General features: G+C 48.1%; 1 protein-coding gene across 8 annotated transcripts in view; it reads right to left on the bottom strand.

Moving 5' to 3' along the window:
- Window positions 1-23,461, bottom strand: part of SCHIP1 (schwannomin interacting protein 1) — a 581,206-nt gene that overhangs the window by 110,320 nt on the left and 447,425 nt on the right. For 3 of the 8 annotated variants that reach the window (XR_015554530.1, XM_087440119.1, XM_087440118.1), the window contains exons 1-2: window positions 19,384-19,402; window positions 18,204-18,899 (exon numbers count right to left, since the gene is read on the bottom strand). The exons of 1 other annotated variant lie outside the window; for it this stretch is intronic. Coding sequence is in view for 6 of the 7 variants with exons in the window: in XM_087440119.1 (XP_087296245.1) it covers window positions 18,204-18,881 (678 nt within the window). In the remaining variant the exon portion in view is untranslated. Of the gene's footprint in view, window positions 1-18,203; window positions 18,900-19,156; window positions 19,286-19,330; window positions 19,480-19,950; window positions 19,970-23,461 lie in introns of those variants that run through there. 4 more of the 8 variants (XM_087440122.1, XM_087440121.1, XM_087440123.1 and 1 more) reach the window with 4 other exon arrangements.

The raw sequence follows: 23,461 nt of genomic DNA, 5'->3' as shown, positions 1-23,461 counted from the left end.
TTAAAGCCTTCAGTTTTGTTTTTGATGGAGATGTGTAAGTAATTTTCTCAGATCCAGCACGATGCTATGAAGCCTTTCACTGCCCTTTATTCTACAGTATACCTAAAAGAACGGAAGCCGTCAGTTAAAGGCACAGAGCGAAGGAGACGGAGGGCAGACACCCACATTCCAGGATGGCCTTAGGCTCCACCCTGACAAAAACATGTCATGTGTCCTGTGGAGTGACCGGGCCTGAGCTGGGGACGTTTTTGCCATTTGAACGAGACCTGCAGTGCTCCATAGGGAAGGCTCAGGCATCACTTACAGGCTCAAGATGAAGGGAAAGCTGTGGTGAGGGGGGACGCTGGAAAGTGAGTCAGAGTAGTAAGTATTTAAAATGCCTTAGTGCAAAGGCACACAGTTCTCTTTCTTTCCTTCCACTAATCAAGGACCAGATGAATAGCTCAACTGGACGACATGTGGCAGGAAACATTTTCACTTCCAAGTTGCAAACCACACTTGACATTCAAAAGCTTTCCACTGTGGGTGGGAAGAAGAGAGGGTGAAGCTTTACCTCAGCTCATACAATTCATTGGTCCTGCTCTGACACACTAAGAACCCTTCAGCTCCTAAGCCATCATCACAAGTCGGGTGGATGGGGAGGGGAGGGCTTCTCTAACCTCCCAGACCCGCCAGCATGGCACTGGGGGATTCTGAAAGGAAGTCCCAGAATGGACTGCTCACCTGGCTGGCATTAGAATGCCTGACTTTCTGCCCCCAATCCTGTCAGCATCTGGCATTTCAACATCTCTGCCCCATCCTGGGTTAGTGTGCCTAAAGCTTCAGGTGAATCACAAATAGCTCATTAGGAAAAAGGCTGAGACCTATGTTTTAACATATTCCCAGCCCACAGCATCCAGTAAACCTGATCAGAAAACCCCACGAATATGCCAACTCCTTTAAACCAAAATACTCAAGAAGTTCCTGGAGCCTGAGAAGTCTAACATTAATTCGCTACTGAATCCAAATAGCTTCTTCTCACTAATTCTCTAAAAGGCTCTATTCCCCACAGCACCCCAATTCTCTGGGTACAAGGAAATGGCATTTCAAGTGTTGTGCCTATCATTAAACTCTTTGCAGCATAAAAAAATTCTTAAAAATTTACTGCAGGAAAATTGCAAGGTGATTTCCTTGTTAAAAGATGGCTTTTAGGAGTGGCGGTGGAAAGCACCATAAATGAGGTACAGACTCAGATACCTGGGGTGTATTTGCTAGGAAAGACAGTACTTTTGGTCAGGCTTCTCCTGGCTGATTTCCACAAACCTGTCCAAACTCCTTCCTGCCCCATGGCCCTTCCGCAGCTCTTGCCATCCCCCCTTGCACCGGGCTCCCTCCTCTCCAGGTCTCCACTCAGCAGTCCACCCGCAGCGGCCTCTGCAGGGAGCCGAGTCAGAGGCTCCAAGCCTCCTGGACCTCTCCTCCATAGCACTGACCTCGCATATTAAATAACTGACTGGGGAAGCTGTTGAATGTCCGTCTCTTTCACCAAAATCAATACGCCACTATAGCAGAGATCACAGCCATCATCTCCTTAGTGTCCAGCAGACCGCAGGGCTGAGTAAAATGACTGTTAAGTGAGTACGTCCATGAATGGGCAAAAAAATCAGACAGCAGCATGAGCCCCTCTGCTCCACCTACCCAACTTTGCCCTCTTGTTGGTCCTGTGGGTGACAGTCCCTTTTGCTAGACATACTGCCACAGATGAAGCCACTGCTGAATGTGGTCCATGGACTTCTGGGGGGAAAGCTCTCCGGGTGTGTTGCCCACCAGAGTTCAAGGGCTCTTGACGCATGCCCCGTCCATTCAGGGCTCCCGGAACTTCAGGGTCCCACAGGCCCATTCTATACAGAAAACAACGGACGAGGAGCAGCTTCCTCGGAATTGGGTGATAGAAGGCAAGAAGGTACCGTTTTACCCCGTGAGCCTCCACTCAACCAGAAGATCATGACAACTGTGTCAAGTGAATATGTAGGGTGAGTTTTTGAGCCTTAATGGACTGGACAGATCTGATAATTAGAAAAAAGCACAAGGGCGGTAAGGGGGACCTTCAAAGCAGAGAAAAGAAACAAAGCCACATGGGCCAGCCTGGTGGCGCAAGCAGTTAAGTGCACGCTGCGGCAGCCTGGGGTTCGCTGGGGTTCACTTGTTCGGATCCCCGGGGGCGCACCCACGCACGGCTTGGCAAGCCATGCTGTGCCGCCATCCCATATAAAGTGGAGGAAGATGGACAGGGATGTTAGACCAGGGCCCATCTTCCTCAGCAAAAAGAGAGGAGGATTGGCAGATGTTAGCACATGGCCGATCTCCTCACAAAAAAAAAAAAAAAGCAAAGCCACACATTTATGTTTGGATGAATTTTTAATTAACTCATTAATTAAAGTTTCCATTTACAAAAAATTCTCAAAAAGAAGCACATGGTTATGTATAAGCAAATATTATATATCAAGAGATTACAGATATTCAGATGTGGATGTAGCCATTAGCAAAGATAAGCAGTTATTGTGTGATGAAAGTCAGGCTAACTCCACATACTTTGTATAGCAGTTTCTAGCTGAGAGTGACGGCACTCAGCCCTCGGAGCCAGAGACCCAGACTGTCTCTGTGGTCTCACTGTAAGCTTCAGTGTCCTTGTCGGTGAAACAGGAGTGACAGCAGCCACTTCGCCCACCATGAGCAGTGGGCACAATAAATGAAAAGCGGCCAGCAAAGGGCCTGCTCCGTCAGAAGTCAATAAGTGACAGCTATTCTTATTATCATTACAACAGGTTTAGCGCCTGTCTCTCCAGTCTCTAGGCACCCGCGGCCCTCCAGCAGCCCCGCCTCATTTGTGTGCTACAACCTACGTCAGCCCCCCCACTCGACCGCAAACTCCGAGAGGGCAGGAGGCCCCGACAGCACAGCGCCACGTGAGCATCTGCTCATCCTTCTCCTCCGTGCTAAATAACACGTGGTGGGCATTCAACGTATATTTACTGACTGAATAAAGCTATGAAGAAAAAATAATGACACGTATTAAGGAAATTCTTGGCAGACATCATTTTGTGGACTATGCTTTGCTGAAAAGCTTCATATAAGCAATTTTAACACATAGCTTTTGCTCCAAAATGAATTCAGAAAGTTTACCCTTTCAAAGCTGAGAGACTCGCCACACTTAGACTACATAAAAGTGGTTTCTACAAAATAAGCAATGTTTAGAAGGCAATCTTTAATTCATATTAAAAACACCAGGTTTATACCACAATACTAGTTGTTTTTATCCCCCAATCATAAGGAGGCTGCTACTACTTCTGGGCCAGGTCTGCCTGATTCCAGAGCCTGCCCATAAACATTTCCTCACACATAGTCTGAGCTGCATCATGAGGACACGTCTGGACTGGCATCAGAGGGCACTGGGGTGACACCCACGACTCTAGCTAAAAGCTAACATTGCAGCTCAGTGTTTGAATATTGTTAGTGATGCCATCAGCCATAGGTTGAATCCCTGTGTGGTCCAGTTAACTTTGATCCTTTCCAAGGCCAGCGATGCCACCCTTAGTTCTGGCCAGTCACCCCATAAATGGGTACCAGAGGTCACACGGCAGGGGAGTAGAGTGAGGGTGTATGGACAAGATGTCCTGGGCAGATGAGCCGTGAGGTGTCCGTGAAGGATATCAATATGGCATGTTCTGTGGGTGACACCTTGAAAGTCTCCTTTACTTTGTGTGGTTATTCCCTCACCAATACTCTGAAGGGGGTTGGGCCAGATGAGCTCTGAGGTCCATTCCACTGTTGATATTCAATGATTCTGTGAAAGACTCAAAAACCCTACAGACTTCTATCTAGTGATACGGGGCGGACAACTGTCATGTGTGAACTTGAGTCATATGTGAAGAGACTGCCTGCTGTTATCAGTTAGGGTTTCTGATTTGAAAGCAATAAAGCCAACACCGGGGCTTAAACTCACAGAATCAACAGGAGATGGACACTGAAGCAGCAACTGGAAACGTGAGAAACCAAGGGAGGCGGGAAGGGTGGGGAAACAGCAGCCAGGCCGTGTCCCTTCATGGGAAGGGTTCTGGTGCAGCCATCACTATAAGCCTCCAACTGCTCCTGGGAGCCCTGCAGCCAGCCCTCCAGGGTCAGTCCCTGAGGAGCTCTTCCGGGTCCGCGCAGAGCCAGGGGAGGGAGAACCTGGGCTGAGGTTCCCAGAACGTGAGTCATCCACTTGCAATTACCCTCCCACCAAAGTCACACCCAGAGGGAAGAGGCAATTCTCTAAAGGAACCTGGCTATCAGGAAGCGTAACTCATGCTGGGCCCAAACCCATGAACAGCCACCAGAGGAAGAAGAACCTAAGAATATAGAGGTCGGTGATGCCCACATGTCCCACGGTGAGCACAGCATCTAGTGAATTTCAAGAGAATATATAAATTGAAGCAGCTATCCAAAATATTTTGGTCTAGAGAACACTATTTTCCATCTGATTGTATGGGTTTAGCTGAAAGAAACGTCTAGATAGTAGTATCATAATCCACAATACATAGAACATGTAATTAGTAAAAGAATTGTGGGAAACTTTAACAAGACTTCAGAGGAAATCACTGATCTCGTCAACCAAGCCAGACCATCCAAAGGCCGAGAATGAGTGATCGGGAAGCCCTCCTTAAGAGAATTCACTGAGTCACCAGGACATCCTTCTATTGCTGACAAAACCATGCCTGGTGCCCTTTAGTAGTTTAGTTTTGAAAATTCAGATCAGTCAGTCAGCAAATATTGAACATTGTGATATGCCAATTTTCTTTCCTTTTCCATTTCTACAAGAGTCTCAATCTCTTTCCTCACCATTTCTAATCTGTGAAATCTCCCAAATGTGTTCCTCAGGACTTAGCACTCATTTTACATCTTGAGTGGCATTTGTTCCCTTGTCACTTACACCTCCCTCTAGTCAACTGTAACTTACTCCCTTCTGCCGGCACTTTCATACCACACACTCACAGAGCCTTCACAATTCCACCAAGTAAAGAAGTAAACTCCCAAAGCAAAAAGCTGCTCTCTACTTAACAAATAAACAAAAGATTTGGACATTGGCGAGCCAGGTAACATTCCAGAGGACGGTGCCGACTTGCGGCTGTCCACAGCGCACGTGAACGCAGAGGCTGGGCAAGCACGCAGGGCGATTCCCACCGAGGAGCTCACTGCGTAGCCCCACCGCCGCCCTCCTGGTTAGAGAAGCCGCGCCCTCCACGGGCCCGGGTGCGCGGGTGTCTCTCTCCGCCTGCCCCGCTTCTGCCCCTTCACTGCAGACGCCTTCCCCAAAGGGGCAGCTGCGGAGTTTCCAGGTGGGAGCGAATGAGGGAAGGCAACCTGGTCTTCAAAATGCATTTACAAATGGAATTTTTGCTTAGGTGTCATGTTCGCTTGGGATGATTTTGTGGAGAGGTAAGGGAGAGCACGGAGGGACCTAACTCTCCGCTCTGTCCTCAAGCCACAGCCTACAGAGAGATATTATTTATTGCCTTTGTTGAACAGTTTCAATGCAACCTTTTAATTTTAAAAGCTAATGTGAATTCAAGTTAAGGCTGTAGTTTAGGTGATAATATTGCACCAATGTTCATTTCCTAGTTTTGACAAACGTACCACAGTCATGACGATGTTAACATTGGGGAAGCTAGTGAAGGATGCTGGGAACTTTCTTGACTATCTTTGTAACTTCTCTGTAAATCTAGTTATTCCAAAATGAAAAGTTTTTTTTTTTTTAAAAGCTAAGTGAACAATGTTGCCTATTCTTCAAAAGAAAAGTGAATGAACCCCCAAACCTGTCTGTCTGAAATCTGCTGACTTCGCACCAGTCACCCTCCACAAGCATCTGGTGTGCTGCCCTCGCGGTGGAGTCCCTTCCAGCTCTGACATGCTAATCCTCAGTGGGACTGTTTACTAGTAGAAGAGAGTTCTAACACGGCTTCCAGTGCACTAGAATTTCGGTAGGGGTCTTACTCAAGTGTTAGGACAACAATTGTATATTTGCTTTGTTGAGCACTTCCGTATGAAACACAGGAAAAATAAATCTAATATTTAAATCACCACACCATAGTAGAGCAGATATTCAGAAAGTTTTAAAATTACTGTTGCCTAAAGTTGTTGTTCTAGAATGAGATCTTACTTTAAGGGCTATTTGGGTCAGACTGTGGGGCCATTGCAGGCTGGACAAAACTCTAACAGGAGATCACTGGTTACATAATTTAAGTTCAAAAATAAAATCCCAGTGGTCCTCTCTCTTACTCCTCCTTACAGAACCAATTTTACAGTGGAAAGAAAAAGGACAGAGCACTTAAGATGTCATTGCTCATGATAAAATATCAGACCAGGTCAAAATGAACCAAAAATTATGTAAGATTGCACAAAGAAAAAAAAATCATCTGCAATTTTCATAAGTGGCATAATTTTTAGCTACTGGTGCCAGGAGGAGAAAAACAGAAAGCTGAGTTAGTTTTAAAACTATTTGAAAACATGTTATTTTTATAGGAGCAGAGATTAGCCTTTAGCTCTTTTCTAAGAAGACACTGCGCCAGGTTCCCAGAGGTCCAAGCCCTTCCTACTTGGGAAATAAGTTTAACACTACTGTTTCTTTGGGTGGGGAAGAGAGGGCACAAGCTATGATGTTACTGGACTTGACATTAAAAAGGCCCCAGCATTTCATAACACAGCAGCTTCTGTGGTTCTGTTTTTATTTTTTAATGCTCTAACCTCAAATCTAAATTTACAACACTGCTGGAGATCTTAGGAATTATGAGGAAATTATCTCATTCCCTTTAAACTTTTTTAGACAGCAAAATTCTTTCCATACATGGCAAACCAAGAAGGATGCAGAATCAAGTTATATCAGTTTAGTAGCTGCAGTGACTTACCTGTTGTCTTGTTCCGGGCATGCCTACAACCTATTTGTGAGCAAGCGGACCCTGGCCACAGCTAGCTGGCAGCGACAGTGCCTGTCCTCACGTCTCCATCACCAAACAGTCCGTGAGGGGCTTAGCTAGGGGCCCGGCCACCACAGGTGCCCAGTACTAGGTGAGCCACTGTCTTATGGCCTTTGAATTTGTTCTCTACACAGAGAGGCAACCTGCACGGGAGCGGAAGGGGAAACAGAGGCAGGCTGAGGCCCACAGCAGGGGAAGCCTAGAGGACGAAGGAATGGGTGTGCACTGCTGAGGGAACACCACGACTGGCTCAGCTGGTATGTGCCCAGGGAGGTGCTCACAGACAGTCGCTGGCTGGAGGCCTGGCTGTGAGGCTGGAGACGGTGCTCTGTTCTCTGCCCTTCCCCCAGCACCCTGAAAACAAGCCTCATCCACCTGGCAAATGGACCATCACCTGGAAAAGCCCAACCCACACACTTTCCTGATAGAAGTGTTGTGTAGTGTTTTGTAAAAAAACAACTCCATGAATAACTAAGACATTTATTCCTACAACGAAGAGTTCTAAAGGATCAACCATCTCTATTAGGACATGGGCAATAAAACCCTCTTGAACTGATGAATTTGCAGAAATCAGCTGCTGACTAATGCATGGCTTCTTGTAATCCAGAAAAATTGAAGCTTTTTTTTTTTGGTGTACTATGCTAACACCCAGGGAAGAAAGATTCACAGTCACTTTCATGAACCATAAATACTAAGGAGAACTTTGAGAAATGGAAGGAAAAATAAGAAAAAGATGAACAAAATAGTGCTGATGATGGCTATGCCAAAAAACATTATTCAATTACAAATAAATATAAAATATTTGGGTAGAGTTGCAGGGGTATCAGTAAAGGTACAGATACAAGTGGCAGTTATTAGCAAATCTGATGTACAAAACTAGACTGAAGAAAACTGCTAACTCTTTTGCTTCCAGTAAGCTTTGCTTTAATACAACCTCATGGCAGTTAGATGTAACCAAAAAATATTTTACAAGTACTTTTAAAAAACCATCAGGGCCGGCCCCGTGGCTTAGTGGTTAAGTGCGTGCGCTCTGCTGCCGGCGGCCCGGGTTCGGATCCCGGGTGCGCACCGAGGCACCACTCCTCCAGCCATGCTGAGGCCGCGTCCCACATACAGCAACTAGAAGGATGTGCAGCTATGACAGACAACTATGTACTGGGGCTTTGGGGAAAAATAAATAAATAAAATCTTTAAAAAACCATCAACGTGGGACTGATCAAACATTGGTCAAGTTCATTCCTGTCACCTGGGCATTTACTAGTCTACGCCATCATCTTTTGAATATGGAGAAAATGCCATGAAAGTAGGAAAAAGGGGAATAACCTACAATGACACAAGTATCAAAAAATAGACCAGGTGGAGAGAATAAAATAGGTTAAGTATATACATGAATGGAAATAGAGAAAGACAAGAGATAAAGATTGGGGACAGACCATGCTTGACATAATTATTTAACAAATATAAAAGGAAAATAACAAAATTATTCACAAAAGTAAAGTAGTAGCCAAAAACAAAACAACACAACCAAGAGCCTCTGAAACAGGAAGGGCTCTCGCAGATCTGATGAGACCTGGTGAGTGAAGGAGAGGGGTCCCTACAAGTGTCCTGGACCTGACAAGAATGAGTGACAGCTCAGCTCCACAGATTTAACTGGAAACTCAGAAACATCACACGGGGAACACAAAAACCCAAACACATCTCCCTCTCCCCATTTTTCTACTCCTTGTTCTCATCCATCCTAACAAAGCCAGATGTCCTAAAGGAGACTATTTTATGGGCTACCTTTCTTTCTAGTCTTTTTTTGGTTTTGTTATTTTCCCCTTTTTAGGATTTATAATAAAATATTCACTTAAAACTCTGTCTAGGGCCGGCCCCGTGGCTCAGCAGTTAAGTGCGCGCACTCCGCTGCTGGCAGCCCAGGTTTGGATGCCGGGCGCGCACCGACACACTGCTTCTCCGGCCATGCTGAGGCTGCGTCCCACATACAGCAACTAGAAGGATGTGCAACTATGACATACAACTATCTACTGGGGCTTTTCAGGGGTGGGGGAAGGAGGAGGATTGGCAATAGATGTTAGCTCAGAGCCGGTCTTCCTCAGCAAAAAGAGGAGGATTAGCACGGATGTTAGCTCAGTGCTGATCTTCCTCAGGAAAAAAAAAAACTCTGTCTAGATGGAACTAAATTTGTTTCCACTTGTGGGCGAGCCACACAGAGATCCTCTCTCCTCCATCTTTCTGAACCCAGGCACCGCCTCATGGCCCTGACCGTCCACGGATGATGCACTTTGTAAATGAAAGCTCGCTCATCTGCCTCCTAGAACTCAGGTGGCTCCTTGCAAAGTTCTCCAGTGGCAGTCATTGCGTGGCCCCACAAGAGAAGAGGACCGTGCATGCGCTGCATGCGCTGCCCAGTGCTGGAAAGTATGGCGGACAGCCAGGAAAAGGTGTTTACACATGGGAAAGGAGCCATGACAGAAAAGCTTTGTCAACCCAGGCGAGCACTGTTCTGCTGGTAGAAATACACACAGTGATGAGCTGAAGTCTGAATGGAAGAAAGCAATTTTTTTTATTTATTTATTTTTTTGGTGAGGAAGATTGGCCCAGCACTAACATCTGTTGCCAATCTTTCCTCTTTTTGCTGAGGAAGAGTGGCCCTAGACTAACATCTGTGTCCATCTTCCTCTGTTTTTTGTATGTGGGGCACTGCCACAGCATGGCTTGATGAGCAGTGTGCAGGTCCACACCCAGGATCTGGGCCTGTGATCCAAGCCTGGGAACCTGGGGCCGCTGAAGCACCACGGGGCTGTTCCTGAAAGCAATTTTATTAATTGTCAGACACCATGAGTTTAAAAAAAGAAAAAGAGAAACAAACAATAAAATGAATCTTTTCTATCAAGTGATAAAAATTAGACTCTCCTTCCAGTCTTCAAGATCTTAAATGATGAGACTGGATCTGTCCTCCAACTCAAGTTTTGAAAACACTCTTTAAAAAAAGGTAGCATGAGGGCCTGCCCTGTGGCTTAGCGGTTAAGTGCGCGCGCTCTGCTGCTGGCGGCCCGGGTTCGGATCCCGGGCGCGCACCAACGCCCTGCTTCCCAGGCCATGCTGAGGCCGCGTCCCACATACAGCAACTAGAAGGAAGTACAGCTATGACATACAACTATCTACTGGGGCTTTGGGGGAAAAAATAAATAAAATTATAAAAAGGTAGCATGAGCTGAAGGGGGGCAGCATTCATTACAAGTGGGAATTGGGAGGCAGGTGACTTGAGGCTGGCTCAGGCCTGGGCTGAGAAAGTTGGGTGAAGATGTTTAATCTCCATAGACCTATTTCCTCCTTTGAAAATGGTAAGGATTTGATGAGATGACCTCTCAGATCCTTTCTATCTTTAAAATCCTATTACTTTTCTATTAAAAATGCTCAATTTCATAACTGACACTTGAATTTCTACAGAAGTTGTGTGCAAAATAACCTCTCAGTCACTGACAGTATAAAGCGCCATCTGTCCTAACAGCTCAAGGAGCATAAAGCAGCTAAAGAAAAGCATTTACAAAAGCCCTTTTTGTTAAAATACTTAGGACTAGGCTGGCCCCCTGGCTTAGCCGTTAAGTGCGCGCGCTCCGCTGCTGCTGGCCCGGGTTCAGATCCCAGGTGCACACCGATGCACCGCTTCTCCGGCCATGCTGAGGCCGCATCCCACATACAGCAACTAGAAGGATGTGCATCTATGACATACAACTATTTACTGGGGCTTTGGGGGAAAAATAAATAAATAAAATTATTTAAAAAATAAATAAATAATAAAATACTTAGGACTGAATTTCAAAAGAAAATAAAACCATCCATGTCTTCAGGGGCAAAGGACAGCAGTAAAAAATTTCTACTTTAAAATGCAAATATAATGTCACAGAGTTTAGATAAGCTTTCAAGAAAGGACCTGGAATTACTATTATCAGCACTAACAAGAAAGTTCACAGTGTAGCAGCTTTGAGTAAATTTAAAAACTAAACAGAAAGGGCGTACAAAACACATTAACCAACCAGATAACAAGCACTCATCAAATGTCTATTTCTCAGGAAATGCCTGAGCCTGTGTTATGAATATGTTTGAGGGGGAGAAGGGATCTAAAATAATTGGGTAGAAAAGAGACATACCCACAAAAACATAACCGAGAATACAAGAAAATGTCACTGAGAGAGCCTGGAGCCAGAGTCAGAACCCGACAGGTCTGTCTGAGTTCTTTTGGGTGAGACATTGGGCAGATCCCTGACCCTTGCTGGGCCTCAGTCTTCTCATCTCTAAACTGAGAATAATAACTGCCTTGCCCAATTTTCACGTGTCATGAGGACCAAATGTGGTAACGAACATGAAAACACTCAAAACTTCAAAGCCTTTAAACCTGAGCACAGTGGAGTAAGAAGTTCAGGAGGGAGGCTGCACGGCGCTGAGATGCGCGCGGCTTCTGCAGGGGCCTATATCAGAGCGGGCCCAGAGAAGCAGGTGTTGGGCGGGTCGGCGGACACAGCATCTGGACCTGCTGCTGAGCAAAGTGCTCACGCTGGCCCTTCCCGAGAGAGAAGTAATTCGGAATCTGGCCAGGTGAAGGATCTGGAGCTGAAAGTGCGGGGAGAGCTAGAGAGGGATGGAGGAAGGCGACATGATGGCGATTATGCCATGTGCCAAGAGCCCAAGGAATGTGTGATGAGAATATCGCACCTGTTTTCCAGATACGCACTCTGAAGGTTTCCCTCAGGATGTTTTAAAGGACCACGATGTGCACACCAATTGCTAGGGAAAAATTTCCTTTAATCCAGCTACAACATTTTCAAAAGGCTGTTCAGCAATAGGATAAACGATCTGATGGTAGTTTAAATGCACACACAACCTCAGAGCTTGTGGTTTACCTGCAATCTAATTTTTTCTTAAACCCAACCATATTTCTTTAAAGTCTTGTGTACATGCTAATGGACAGAGCAGCCTTTGCAGCTCTTAAACAAAAATCAGCATAAACTAGAAAAGCAGGCAATGGTGGCACCAAACATTTCAAGGTAAAAGGTTGAAGCACAGAATACATCTAGCCCTGGTTGTTTCTGGATATGGCATAAAAAAAAAAAAAAAGATTTTAACACTGTCATGTAGAGCTCTCTAACTAACAGGAATAAGCAATAACTGCATACCAGACAGAATGTGTTCACCTCTGTGTCCCGGGCTGCTGATCACATAGCTTATTAAACTTATAGACTTTATTATATTTTGTAGAAATAATAAAGACCTTTTAATTCAGTCTATAAAAATGGGAATTCATGCAATTTAAACATAGCCCAAGCAACTAAGGAAGCAAACCACTCAGGCATTCAAGCTACTTGAGCAGTGTCACTGACAGAGCAGGAGTGACTGGGCTGTAATTCTTACAGAAAAATACACTGAAAATAATTAGTACCATTCTAGGAAGAAACGTAGGTAATTTAAAGTTTGCTACTAGTTAATAGCACAAACAAAAAGACAAATTATTTTCAAGTACTTTGGAAATAACTTCATTCAGGAGAATCTGCTTTCAATTAACATGTCAATTAAAATTATTCTTATCTTCTCATTAAACAAGGAAAATGCACCTGTCACAGGCACTAAAAAATAATAAAACTGCAATTAAAACACATCAGGTCTACAACTAGAGCTCCTCTCTGATTTAAAAATGCGTCCTTTCCTTTTCTGAACAACGAGTGTAATGACTTTGGTTGGATGTAAGATGTGATCCCGATGCTTTCTCGTTGTTTTCTCTTAAGAAAGAGGGGAGCAGTCACCCCGGTCACCTGAAGAGAGACATCCTGCAAGTCCCCAAGGACACAGACGGAAGAGAGCAACCGGTGGGAGAGGAAGCCACGGTTATATGAGTGCACTAAGAATCATGGCCATGGCAACGTAAAATGATGTAACTTCTTTGGAAAACAGTTACACACACCTACAATAAGATCCAGCCATTCCAGTGCTAGGTATTTACCCGAGAGAAATGAAAGAATATGTCCCCACAAAGAGTTATACATGAATGTTCACTGCACTTTTATTTGTAATAGACAAAAACTAGAAACAACCCAAAGGTCCATCAACAGGGGAATAGGTTATATCCATAAAACAGAACACTTCCCAGCAATAAAAAGGAGTGAGCTGTTGATATACACAACATGGACGAATTACAAAGTAATTATATACTTAGTGAAAGAAGCCAGACAAAAATTGAGTATATATGATTCCACTTACATTAGTTTTAGGAAATGCAAGCTAACCTATAGTGACAGAAATCAGACCAGTGGTTGCCAAGGGACAAGATGGAGGGCATTTCAAAGGGGCACAAGGATACTTTTCGGGGCAATAGATACGTTCACTATCTTGATTTTGGCCATGGTTTCACAGGTGTACACGTGTGTCACAACTCATCAGACTGTACACTTTAATATGTGCAGTTGACTGCACGTCAATTCTACCTCAATAGAGCTATTTTTTTAAAAAAAGAATCAAAAGGAGGGAGAAGTGGGGAAAAAAAAAAGGAGTGAGTTTCCAGAGACAGAACAGGCTAAACAGGGAGGACCACAGACGTGAAGGGGAGAAAACCTCGTGGAAAGAACATCGAGGAGCTGCCTGGTGGCGCAGCGGTTAAGTTTGAGAGTTCCACTTCTGGGGCCCGGGGTTCGCCAGTTCAGATCCTGGGCGGGGACCTACTCACCACTCATCAAGCCATGCTGAGGCAGACGTCCCACATAGAAGAACTGGCAGGACCTACAACTATGATACACTACTATGTACTGAGGCTTTGGGGAGAAAAAAGAAAAAGAGGGAGATTGGCAACAGATGTTAGCTCAGGGCCAATCTTCCTCCAAAAAAAAAAAAAAGAACATTGAGAAAAAGAGGTGAAACTATACTCCATTTAGGCAGGGAAGTACATCAGGGCAGTGGGCACCCCACCTACTTGGTCATGTGGGGGAGTCGCTGCCCCCGCTTTTTTTTTTGGTGAGGAAGATTAGCCCTGAGCTAAAATCTGTTGCCAATCCTCCTCTTTTTGCTGAGGAAGATTGGCCCTGAGCTAACATCTGTGCCCATCGTCCTCCATTTTATATGTGAGATGCTGCAACAGCATGGCTTGATGAGTGGTGTGAAGGTCTGCACCCAGGATTCGAACCTGCGAACCCTGGGCCACTGAAGTGGAGTGCGTGAACCCAACTACTACACCACTGCGTGAGCCCCAGGGGAGTGCGAGGGAGCCCCTTTTGTAGGCAAAAGAGTGACACTGTGACGCACGAAGGTCCTGCAGAAGCTGGAGAAGAGAGAGCTGACTGCTTGGGCCTGAGCTGAAAAGACTGTCCAAGCTGGTGCAGCAGTCAGATCACACAGGGGGATGAGAATTCAGGAGGAATACGACATATGGGAGCAGATGCCCGCACATGCCACCCTGGTCCTGACTCTGACATCAAAGGCACCAATGCCCAGGACTGTCCTTTACTCCTTAGCTGGGTGTGGCCCTGGAGCAACCGGACTGGGAGCAACACCTGGATACCAGACCAGTGGGGGGCTGGCCACCTGGAGGGGGCACTTCTAGGAGCAGATTTGGCTGCTGGGTTGAACTCTCCCCCTCCCCGCAGGTGTCAGAGATTGGTGGCAGGCGCAATGAGCCACTGGGGATAAGGCAGTGGCATAGAGGAGCCTCGCATTGAGGCTCCACGTCAAGGTGCAGCGTGGACCAGGATGCAGGTCTGCTGTGGAGCAGCAGCCCTGAGAAGACACAGGGAAGTCAGGTCACCATAGTGACCTTCAGGACTCCCCAGGCACCTCCTTGCGCTGACACCAACAGTGGTTCCTGGCAGCATCCATACTCATCCCCCTCCACTGGCACCAAGGGACACATTAGCTGCTTAAACCCTTCACAAAGAAAAGGAGAGCCCTACGTTTTAAATCCCATCTAAATGTTGTGTGTTTTTAAATTTGCCTCTAAATCTTCTCTGGATTAGGGACGGCTGACTGTCAACTCATTTTTGAGACCTCAGTCCTTCCTTGACAGCATCACTGCAGAGGAAGAGACGCACTGGTCAGGGAGCCAGGAGGCCCTAAGTCCATCACTGTTTTGCTCGGCAGAACTCAGGTTATTCCATTAAAACCAAATCAAACCCAGTCTGTGAGAAGAGACTCGTAAGTAATGGGATTTTGATTATTTCCCAGTTTACTTCTGTCCTTAATACTAAGGAAGTAAGGAGAGGACCAGTCATCAGGAAACCCTTTATGTTTTCTCAGGGAGGTGGGAGCTCTTCCTCTTCCTTGTTTTTCAACGTATTTTAAGCATTTAAAGGAGGAAAAAAACCTAGTCTGGTGTCAGAAGAAAGGACAAAACCCCTTTTATAGATTTCTCACTGGAACTCGAGGCAAATCACTTAACTTCTCTGGGCATCAGCTTCCTCAACGGTAAAATGAGAGGGCTGGCTTAGGTCTGGGGCGTGTGGGTCTCATAAACCACTCCCTCCCAGGCACTGTCGCAGGCTCCAGGTCACAGCAATGACGACAGCAAGCCCTGCACTCCACTTAGATTCCGGAGAGACTAAAAGTGGAGAACTGAACAAGAGACCCTCAGGCAGTGATGAGCACTAAAAACACATGGAGCGCCTGGGGAGAGGAGGGGCACCTGACCTTACTTAGGGAGCCCGGCAGGGCGGCCTCTCTGAGGAGGTGCGAGTGGAGGAGAGTCTGCAATGACCAGAAGGAACCAGCCACTTGATTCCAAGCCTGGTCACAGCAGGGGCAAAAGCCCTGAGGGAGGAGTAAGATGGGTTCTCTCCACAGGTCCTCTTTTTCATTTTATACCCCTCCTGGCAGTAGTATGTATTCATTCCATTTAAATGTATTTACACACAACTTTTTTTTCAAGAGTAGCAAAAATATCATTTGATTTGAACTACTCCTTCAAGACAGCCTTTCTCTTCTACACAACTCCTTTGTTACTCTCAAATTTCTGTCCTCATGGTTATAAACTCTCCCACTTATTCCAGGCAGGAGTAAGCAGGACTGAAGTCAGTGTTTTCCAAACTTTTATGACAGTGACCCACAGTGCGAAATAAATCTTACACTGTGACCTAGTGCATACATAAAAATGAAACAAAAGTTTTAAAAATCCAAGTTTACTGTAACTATCTGAAATGCACTGTAGTACACTCTATTTTATTTCATTTTTATTAATGCCAAAGTGATTTCATGGGTAACTTATAGTTTGAAAATCAGTATTCTAAACCAACATTGGCTACTAATTTTGTTCAAAGAGGAACCAAAACACGGAAAAGTTCCATATTAAATAGCCTCAAAGGCCACCTTCCCCTCTCCCTTTTTTCTGTACACATCCTTGCTTTAAAGCAATGAGACCCAAATTTCTCTGACTTATGGAGGAAATGCCCAGAGGGGACATTTCCAGGAGGGCTGGGGGCAAGGGGGAGAGGAACCCAAACATGGAAATTGTTTACTAGGTGAGGAGACACCTTTGGTTTCAAAGATTGCCCAAGAAGAAAAGGTCCACAGAGTCTTCACACTGACAAGAAGAGAAGGTGTGTGTGTGGGGCTGCCAGTATACTATTACATTTTAGATCCCTCAGGGTACTTGGTCTGCACCCCTCCTCCCCTCACCATAACTCCAATCCCACCTGGACGGATGTAATCACAGCACTGGGAAGCATACCTTGCATTTCCCACATAACACACCGGTGCTCAACAACATTGTGTTAAATAACTTTTGAATAATGAAGCTCATTGTCACTATCAAATCCTAACTTTGCTTGTATACCCAATTATTATATTTTCCTGGAATGTATAAATGTCATGCAATAGCAAACTTGTTTATCTTCAAGTCATTGTTTAAGTCCAGGGAACTTAATCTGGTATGTTTCTCAAGTACTACGGGGTAAAGGATGTTTTCTACTGCAAGGTACAAGAGATAGTATTGGCTGTAATGGAAAGATTTCATGTCTGCTAGTGGCCATGGTAAACAGCTGGGATTAAAACGAGTGTGTTAATTTAATAGGTAGTTTCTCAAAGGACACTAACGAGTGGGCTGTGTCAGCCAAGAGCTCACTCTGATAGAAACCGTGCCAATTTCTCTGTGAAACGCAGTTACCGTTCTCACCCCTGAAGTCAGAAGTGCATGCACCCAATTTCCAGTAGCCGCGGGGCCCTGGAGCCGAAAAAATTACACCTGCAAGCAAGCATTTCCCACACCGCCCCACGGAGACCAGCCCGTTTAGACTGTGCCCTTCAGGCCCGTTTAGGGATACCATTAATGTTTCAAATTACAACTGTTGCTTTATCTCAAAACAGTGATAGACAGAGGAGCTACATTCACGATGCTTTTCTTTTAAGTCATTTATCCGCTCTCCTCACAGGAGCAGAAAAGATGTTGAGACATCAGAGACGAGGCCCTCCTTCCTTCCCTCTCTCTTTTCCACTCCAGCACCCTCCCTCTCGGATTTCCTGAGCTGAGGCAGCAGCCTCCGGTAAGGAGCTGCAAGCGGCTCCTCATCAGAACCCGGAGGGATTCACCGCCGAGGGAGTGAGTCAGGCGACAGAGGCAAGAACCCCTCCCCCATCCTAGCCCGTCAGTGCACCCCGTTCCTCCAGGTCAACAGCAGGTCGGATTCCAGAGGGGAAGAAAGTCGTAGAGGAGGGCGGTCAACTCATTCCAATCCAGGAGCATCCGCGAAAACGCGAGACGAAACAAACCCTGCTGCCATACCGGAGGTGCAGGCAGGCGGATGTGTGCGCGTGCACAGGCACAGCCTATGTATGGGCGAGACATTAGTGGCAACGAAGGGAGACCCACCACGGTTGACAAAGCCACAACTATTACGACTTGAAATATCTGCAGGCGGTGGCTTCGGTGCCAAAATCTCCTGGGATTTATTTTCAGGCAAGTGACTCACGACCTCGTCTCCATAAGTAATTCCATTAAAATGAGTCGCCGGTTTCACTAACCCGACTTTCCACTGCCCTCTGGCTGCCCCTCCCTCCTCTCCGCCCATCCTGCAAACCCAGACAGCTCACAGACTGAGCAACCGTCCCCCAGGGTAGAAGGAGGCAGGCTCTCGGGCCCAGCCCCCACCCTCGGGAGACGATGAATGGGGCCGCAGGCGGCGGGCGCGCGGGGGGTGAACGCGTCTGTGCGCGCGTGGGCACGCACCCCAGCCAACTTACGGAGGTGGAGTTGGTCCTTGCCTGGCCCTGGTTGCGCACCTCCTGCTCCCGGAACTGCAGTCCAGCCAGATGCTTCTCTAGCGCCTCCCAGTCCATAGGGGGGACCGGGGGCTCCTCCGGGACGCACGTACCGCCGTCGGTGGGCTGAAGGCAGAGGGCCCCCGCTGCCGGGCCCGGGCCGCCGCGCCGGGCCCCTGCCGGCTGGGGCTTCGGGATCGCCCGGCGGGGGCCCCGGGAACTGCTCGGCCGGCCGGCCACCACCACCACGTTGCCATTGTGCCTGAGGTCCTGGGGGTCATGCGGGTGGAGGTTGCCGTTGGGCACCGGGGGCAGCATGGCGGTAGTGGCGCTCCTGCCCCTGCCGCCGCCGCTGCGGGTCCTGGCGCTCACGTCCCCCAGCTCCCGGGCCGGACAGCGGTCATCCCGATACCCTCGCTCATCAGGCTCGTCCTCCTCCTCCTCCTCCTCGTCCTCCTCCGGCGCCCACTCATCAATCACCTTCTTCTGGTAGACCGGGAAGGGCTCCTCATAGTCCTCCAGGGCAGACACCAAGTCCAGGCTTCCCCCCGGCGACGACGAGGATTTGCACTCGGAGCAAGGGGTCACTTTGGTGGAGTTGGACTGCGAACTGGCGCGGCTGCTGCTGCTGCTGCTGCCGGCGTCACTGCCTAGATCCATCCCATCCTCTCGGTAATCCTGGGGGAGGAAGCAGACAGTGAGCCGCCGGGCCGAACCTGTCCGGCCGCCCGCCCACCCCCCGCGAATGCCCCGGCCGGGTGGCCCGCGCCCGCCTGGCCCGGGATGCGCCCCGCAAGGAGGCCTGGGAGCGGAGCCGGCACCAGCCGGAGGCAGCCCTTATCCCGCCCCCTCCCTACCACAACCAGACTTCCTCCCGGTAACTAAGCCTCAAATTAGCAAAGGGGGCGGGGGGGGGCGCAGCCACCAGCACGCACACTTTCCATACGAGGGGCCCCGGAGGCGCGTGGACTTTGTTGTAACCATTTTGCGCCGGGCGCGCCCCTGCACCCCGCCCCAACGATTCTCCGGGAACCAGACACTTCTCCGGAGAATTATAATTCCCTGGGGGCGGGGGCCGACAGGAGGGTGGGCGGCTACTAATTTCGCACCTCGCTCCGGGCACCGAGACCAGCCCCCGCCCCACCGGAGGGGAGCCGACTACCCTCGTGCGCCGAGCTTTACTTTCTAAGGCACCGCCGGCAGCTCCGAGCGCTCGCCGCCCCAGCCCGCCCTCCTCGGATCGCCGGAAGGCTCTCGGCTCCGGCCGGGCAGGGCGCCCGCCGCCCCCGAGGAGCGCGGGGCGGGGGCGCGGCGGCGTCTCTGCAGGCGCCGCCGCCCTGGGGGAGGAGGCCGCGCCCTCCCCGCGGCGGAGCTGGTCCCGCCACCGAGCATGCCCAGAGGCTGCCGGGCGCGGCGCAGTCCGCTCGCCCGCTTTCCGTCGCTGCGGGCCGGGGCGGGGGGCCGGAGGGCTGGGAGAAGGCCTGAGGGAAGGGCGAGCGCGGCGCCGGGCGCAGACCCGGTCCATCAGCAGGGGCGGCGCCCTGGGAGGGTGGTGAATTCTCCGCCCAGCCACACTAGTATTTCCTGGGCGCGCCTCCAGCCCTCTGCGCGGGTCTCGTTCCCCCGCCTAAGCCTGCCGGCACCCCAAAGCGCGGGCTCGGCGCCTCCTAACCCGCGCGGAAGTCCCGGAGTGACCCGGGAAGAGCCCCTTCCCGCCACGCGCACATACACAAGCCCATGTGGAGGCTGCGGGACGTGTGCTCAGTGGTCATGCACCATCATTTCCCTTCCACCTTCCGCTTCGCCGCTTCCTCGCCCTCCACCGCCCGGCTCCAGTGGCCTCGCCGTCCCCCTCCAAGTTCAGGCTGTGGGTGGACCTGTTGCTTTAGCTCACGTTCCCTTCCCCCCTCCCGGCTGCACGCTCTGGATGACCTCGGAGAGGCGTATGGGGAATGGAGGGGTTAGTGTGAGTTGGGACTGATACCTGGCCTGGTGGTGGAGAATCTGTTCTAAACGTTTGGACGAGCCTCTAAAGTCCCCCTTGGCCGTTTCCAATCAAGGAGACATTAAAAGAAGGGAAGAGGTGGATATCAGGTGACATGCCCCTGGCACAGTCGCTGGCTTTGCTTCCTTAAATGTTTCAGGAAACTGAATCGAAGAAACCTATGCTGGGTTTTTCAAAACACACTAACACGCTGGCTATCTGAGTTTGGCAGCTCATCTCATTAGGAACAATGTTCCAGGAAATTAAAGAAACCAACACTTGAAAACTGTAGATGGGTCACAGAGCACCTTTTCAGGATTAAGAATTTCCTGTGAACGAACCATGCTGACCTGTAGGAACTGGGGAACTAGGAAATGCCCTCTTCTCTTGTGATTACGAAAAAACAGCACTTAGAGCTTAAATGCTCTCACACAAAAGATAAATCTGTGAGGTGATGGAGGTGCTAACTCCATGGGGTAATCCTCTCACAATGTACATGTATATCACATCATCACGTTGTACATTTTAAATATCTTACAATTTTATATGTCAATTCTAACTCAATAAAGCTGGAAAAAATTAAAAAAAGAAAAACAACACTTAATTTTACAACAGATTGGGGAAAACCAGTTTCTCTGAACTTCTAGATTTGGACCTGTTACTAATTATTCCCTGTGAATTCTAGCCTGGAGCAGGCCAGCCTGGCCTGGCACCCTTGGAATGCTTGGGATTCTTTGGTAGGGAGTGGCTGCCAAGCTGACATTTCTTCTGGGTCCTGATTGGGACTTGGTGCAAAGACCCTTTCTTTAAGTGATTTCAGTGAAGTACAACTCTTTCCTCTCCTCGGTGGCCTGAGCCAGGGAAGATAAGCTAATCTTTTAACTTCTCTGAAGCAGCAGTCTTATGAATAGCAGGAAAAGGGGTCTGGTCTGGCCTCTTGACAGCTCTTCTGTAAAACAGGACTGATTATAACTTAAAATGTCTTTTACGGTAACATCTGCAGCCTGCCTTGTGTTCCAAATATGGTTTGATTTTGAGGTTGCTGAGAAGTCCTGGGTCAGCTGGCTGCCCCCCTGTGGGGTGGTGGTGGCCTGTGAGTGTTCAGACATGTGGGTAGGAAGCATTGTGTGCTGGGAGCTAGACAGCAGCTTTCCAGTTCCTGTGTGACTTGGCCAGGCTTAGGTCAGAAAAGGCCTGCCCTGTGGCAGGAAACGGGTAGACAGGTAAGTACTGGTCACCTGGGGTGGTGAGAGAGAATGGTGGTCTCAGTCCCATTTTTAATCATAAGGACCTCCTTCCTCAGCCACCCACTCGGCTCGTCCCCCTGCTGCCCAGATGGTCTGTGTTCAGGGAATGCAAAAGCCTTAGAAAAACATTTGGCAAGGTAAATCCACTGCCAAAAATACATGGCCTTTCAAAGCCAAATAGAAACATCTTTGAATTATCCATCCTTTTAAATTATTTTCTGACCCGATATTCTGGATCACATGGGAAAATACCAGGTTTCCTTTTTCTTTTCTCTTCATGCAAGGTGCCCGGCTAGCCTGGTTTCCATTCTGTTTCCAGCCTTCCATCTCCTGCCAAGAACCATCCCACTTTAGAACAGGAAGCCCTGCCAACTCCTAGGCTGGCAACAGTCTGCAGATATGTCCAGCAGGATGGAGAGATGATTTGCAAAATGATTGAAAGGTCCTGTCATCCTGTCTACAGGACCGTGGCTCCAGGTTAGAGGCATGGGCCTTACAAACTCAGATTTGTGCCTGCAACCTTTGTAAATGAGACACCATGAGACACCAGAGATGTGACGGGAATGGGTGTCATCCCAGACCGACACCTTCCCCTGTCAATCTGGAATGCCCACTGTTCAGTCTAGACCACTGTGTCCTGAGATTACTAAAGAGTCTCCCTGCTGTCTCTGCCTGTTCTCTGCATCCATCCAGAGTGCCTTTTTAAAATGCAAATCTGAGCAAGTCTCTCCTGGCTTCATTAGAACCCCCAGGGCTCCTCATTGCTCTTGAAGGAACTGCTTCCTGCCCAGCCTCCCCCAGCTTCTTTTGGCAAATTTCTACTCATCCTGTAATTCTCAGCTTAAATGTCACTTCCTCCTGGAAGGCTTCCCAGATTCTCTATACCTGCCAGAAGGGGATCAGGTGACTTTCTTATGTTCCCATGACACTCACTGTACTTGCCACACACACCTTATCGAGGTTGCTGTTGAATTGCTCATCTTGGGCCAGCCCCATGGCTTGGCGGTAAAGTGTGGGCGCTCTGCTGCTGGCAGCCCGGGTTGGGATCCCAGGCGCGCACCGACGCACCGCTTCTCCAGCCATGCTGAGGCCACGTCCCACATGCAGCAACTAGAAGGATGTGCAACTATGACATATAACTATCTACTGGGGCTTTGGGAGGAAAAAAAAAAAAGAGGAGGAGGATTGGCAATAGATGTTAGCTCAGAGCTGGTCTTCCTCAGCAAAAAGAGGAGGATTAGCATGGATGTTAGCTCAGGGCTGATCTTCCTCACAAAAAAAAAAAAAAAAAGAATTGCTCATCTTCTCTACTACACTCAAGAAATTCATTTTATATCGAGACCCAGGCCACACACACATATAAAAATATTAAAAAGTTTCATAAAACTCTTATTTTGTCAAATCCTATCCTAATTTATTTGAAACAAAATATCTGGGCTGGCCCTGTGGCTTAGCGGTTAAGTGCACGCACTCCGCTGCTGGCGGCCCGGGTTCGGATCCCAGGCGCGCACCAACGCACCGCTTCTCCGGCCATGCTGAGGCCGCGTCCCACATACAGCGACTAGAAGGATGTGCAGCTATGACATACAACTATCTACTGGGGCTTTGGGGGAAAAAATAAATAAATAAATAAAATTATGAAACAAAATATCTGATCACACTTCACCATTGACTTCACAACCCCTAAATGGGTGAGGGCTCCTAGTGTGAAAAAATACTCTAAATTTCATGAAGGGAGGAGCCATTTCTATCTGGTTCACGGTAACTGGAATGGAATAGGAGTTTCATTGATATTTGTTGCTAGAATTATTAATAATAATATTTAGTTCATTTAATCCTCAAAAGTCCTGTGAAAAAACTAGTATCCCCATTTATAGGTGAGGAAGCTGAAGACAGTGAGGTTAAGTAACTTGCCTAGTGTCAGAAAGCTGGAAAGCTAGGTGGCAGAGCCAGGATTTGAACCCAGGTAGTTTGGCTTCAGAATCCTTGCTCTTGGTCACTCAGCTAAA

This window comes from Ceratotherium simum, chromosome 15 (genome assembly GCF_057802395.1).
Source record: "Ceratotherium simum simum isolate JZ-2026a chromosome 15, ASM5780239v1, whole genome shotgun sequence".
NCBI lineage: Eukaryota > Metazoa > Chordata > Mammalia > Perissodactyla > Rhinocerotidae > Ceratotherium > Ceratotherium simum.
The sequence above is the reverse complement of the archived record's forward strand: the minus strand, read 5'-3'. Positions and strand labels throughout refer to the sequence as shown.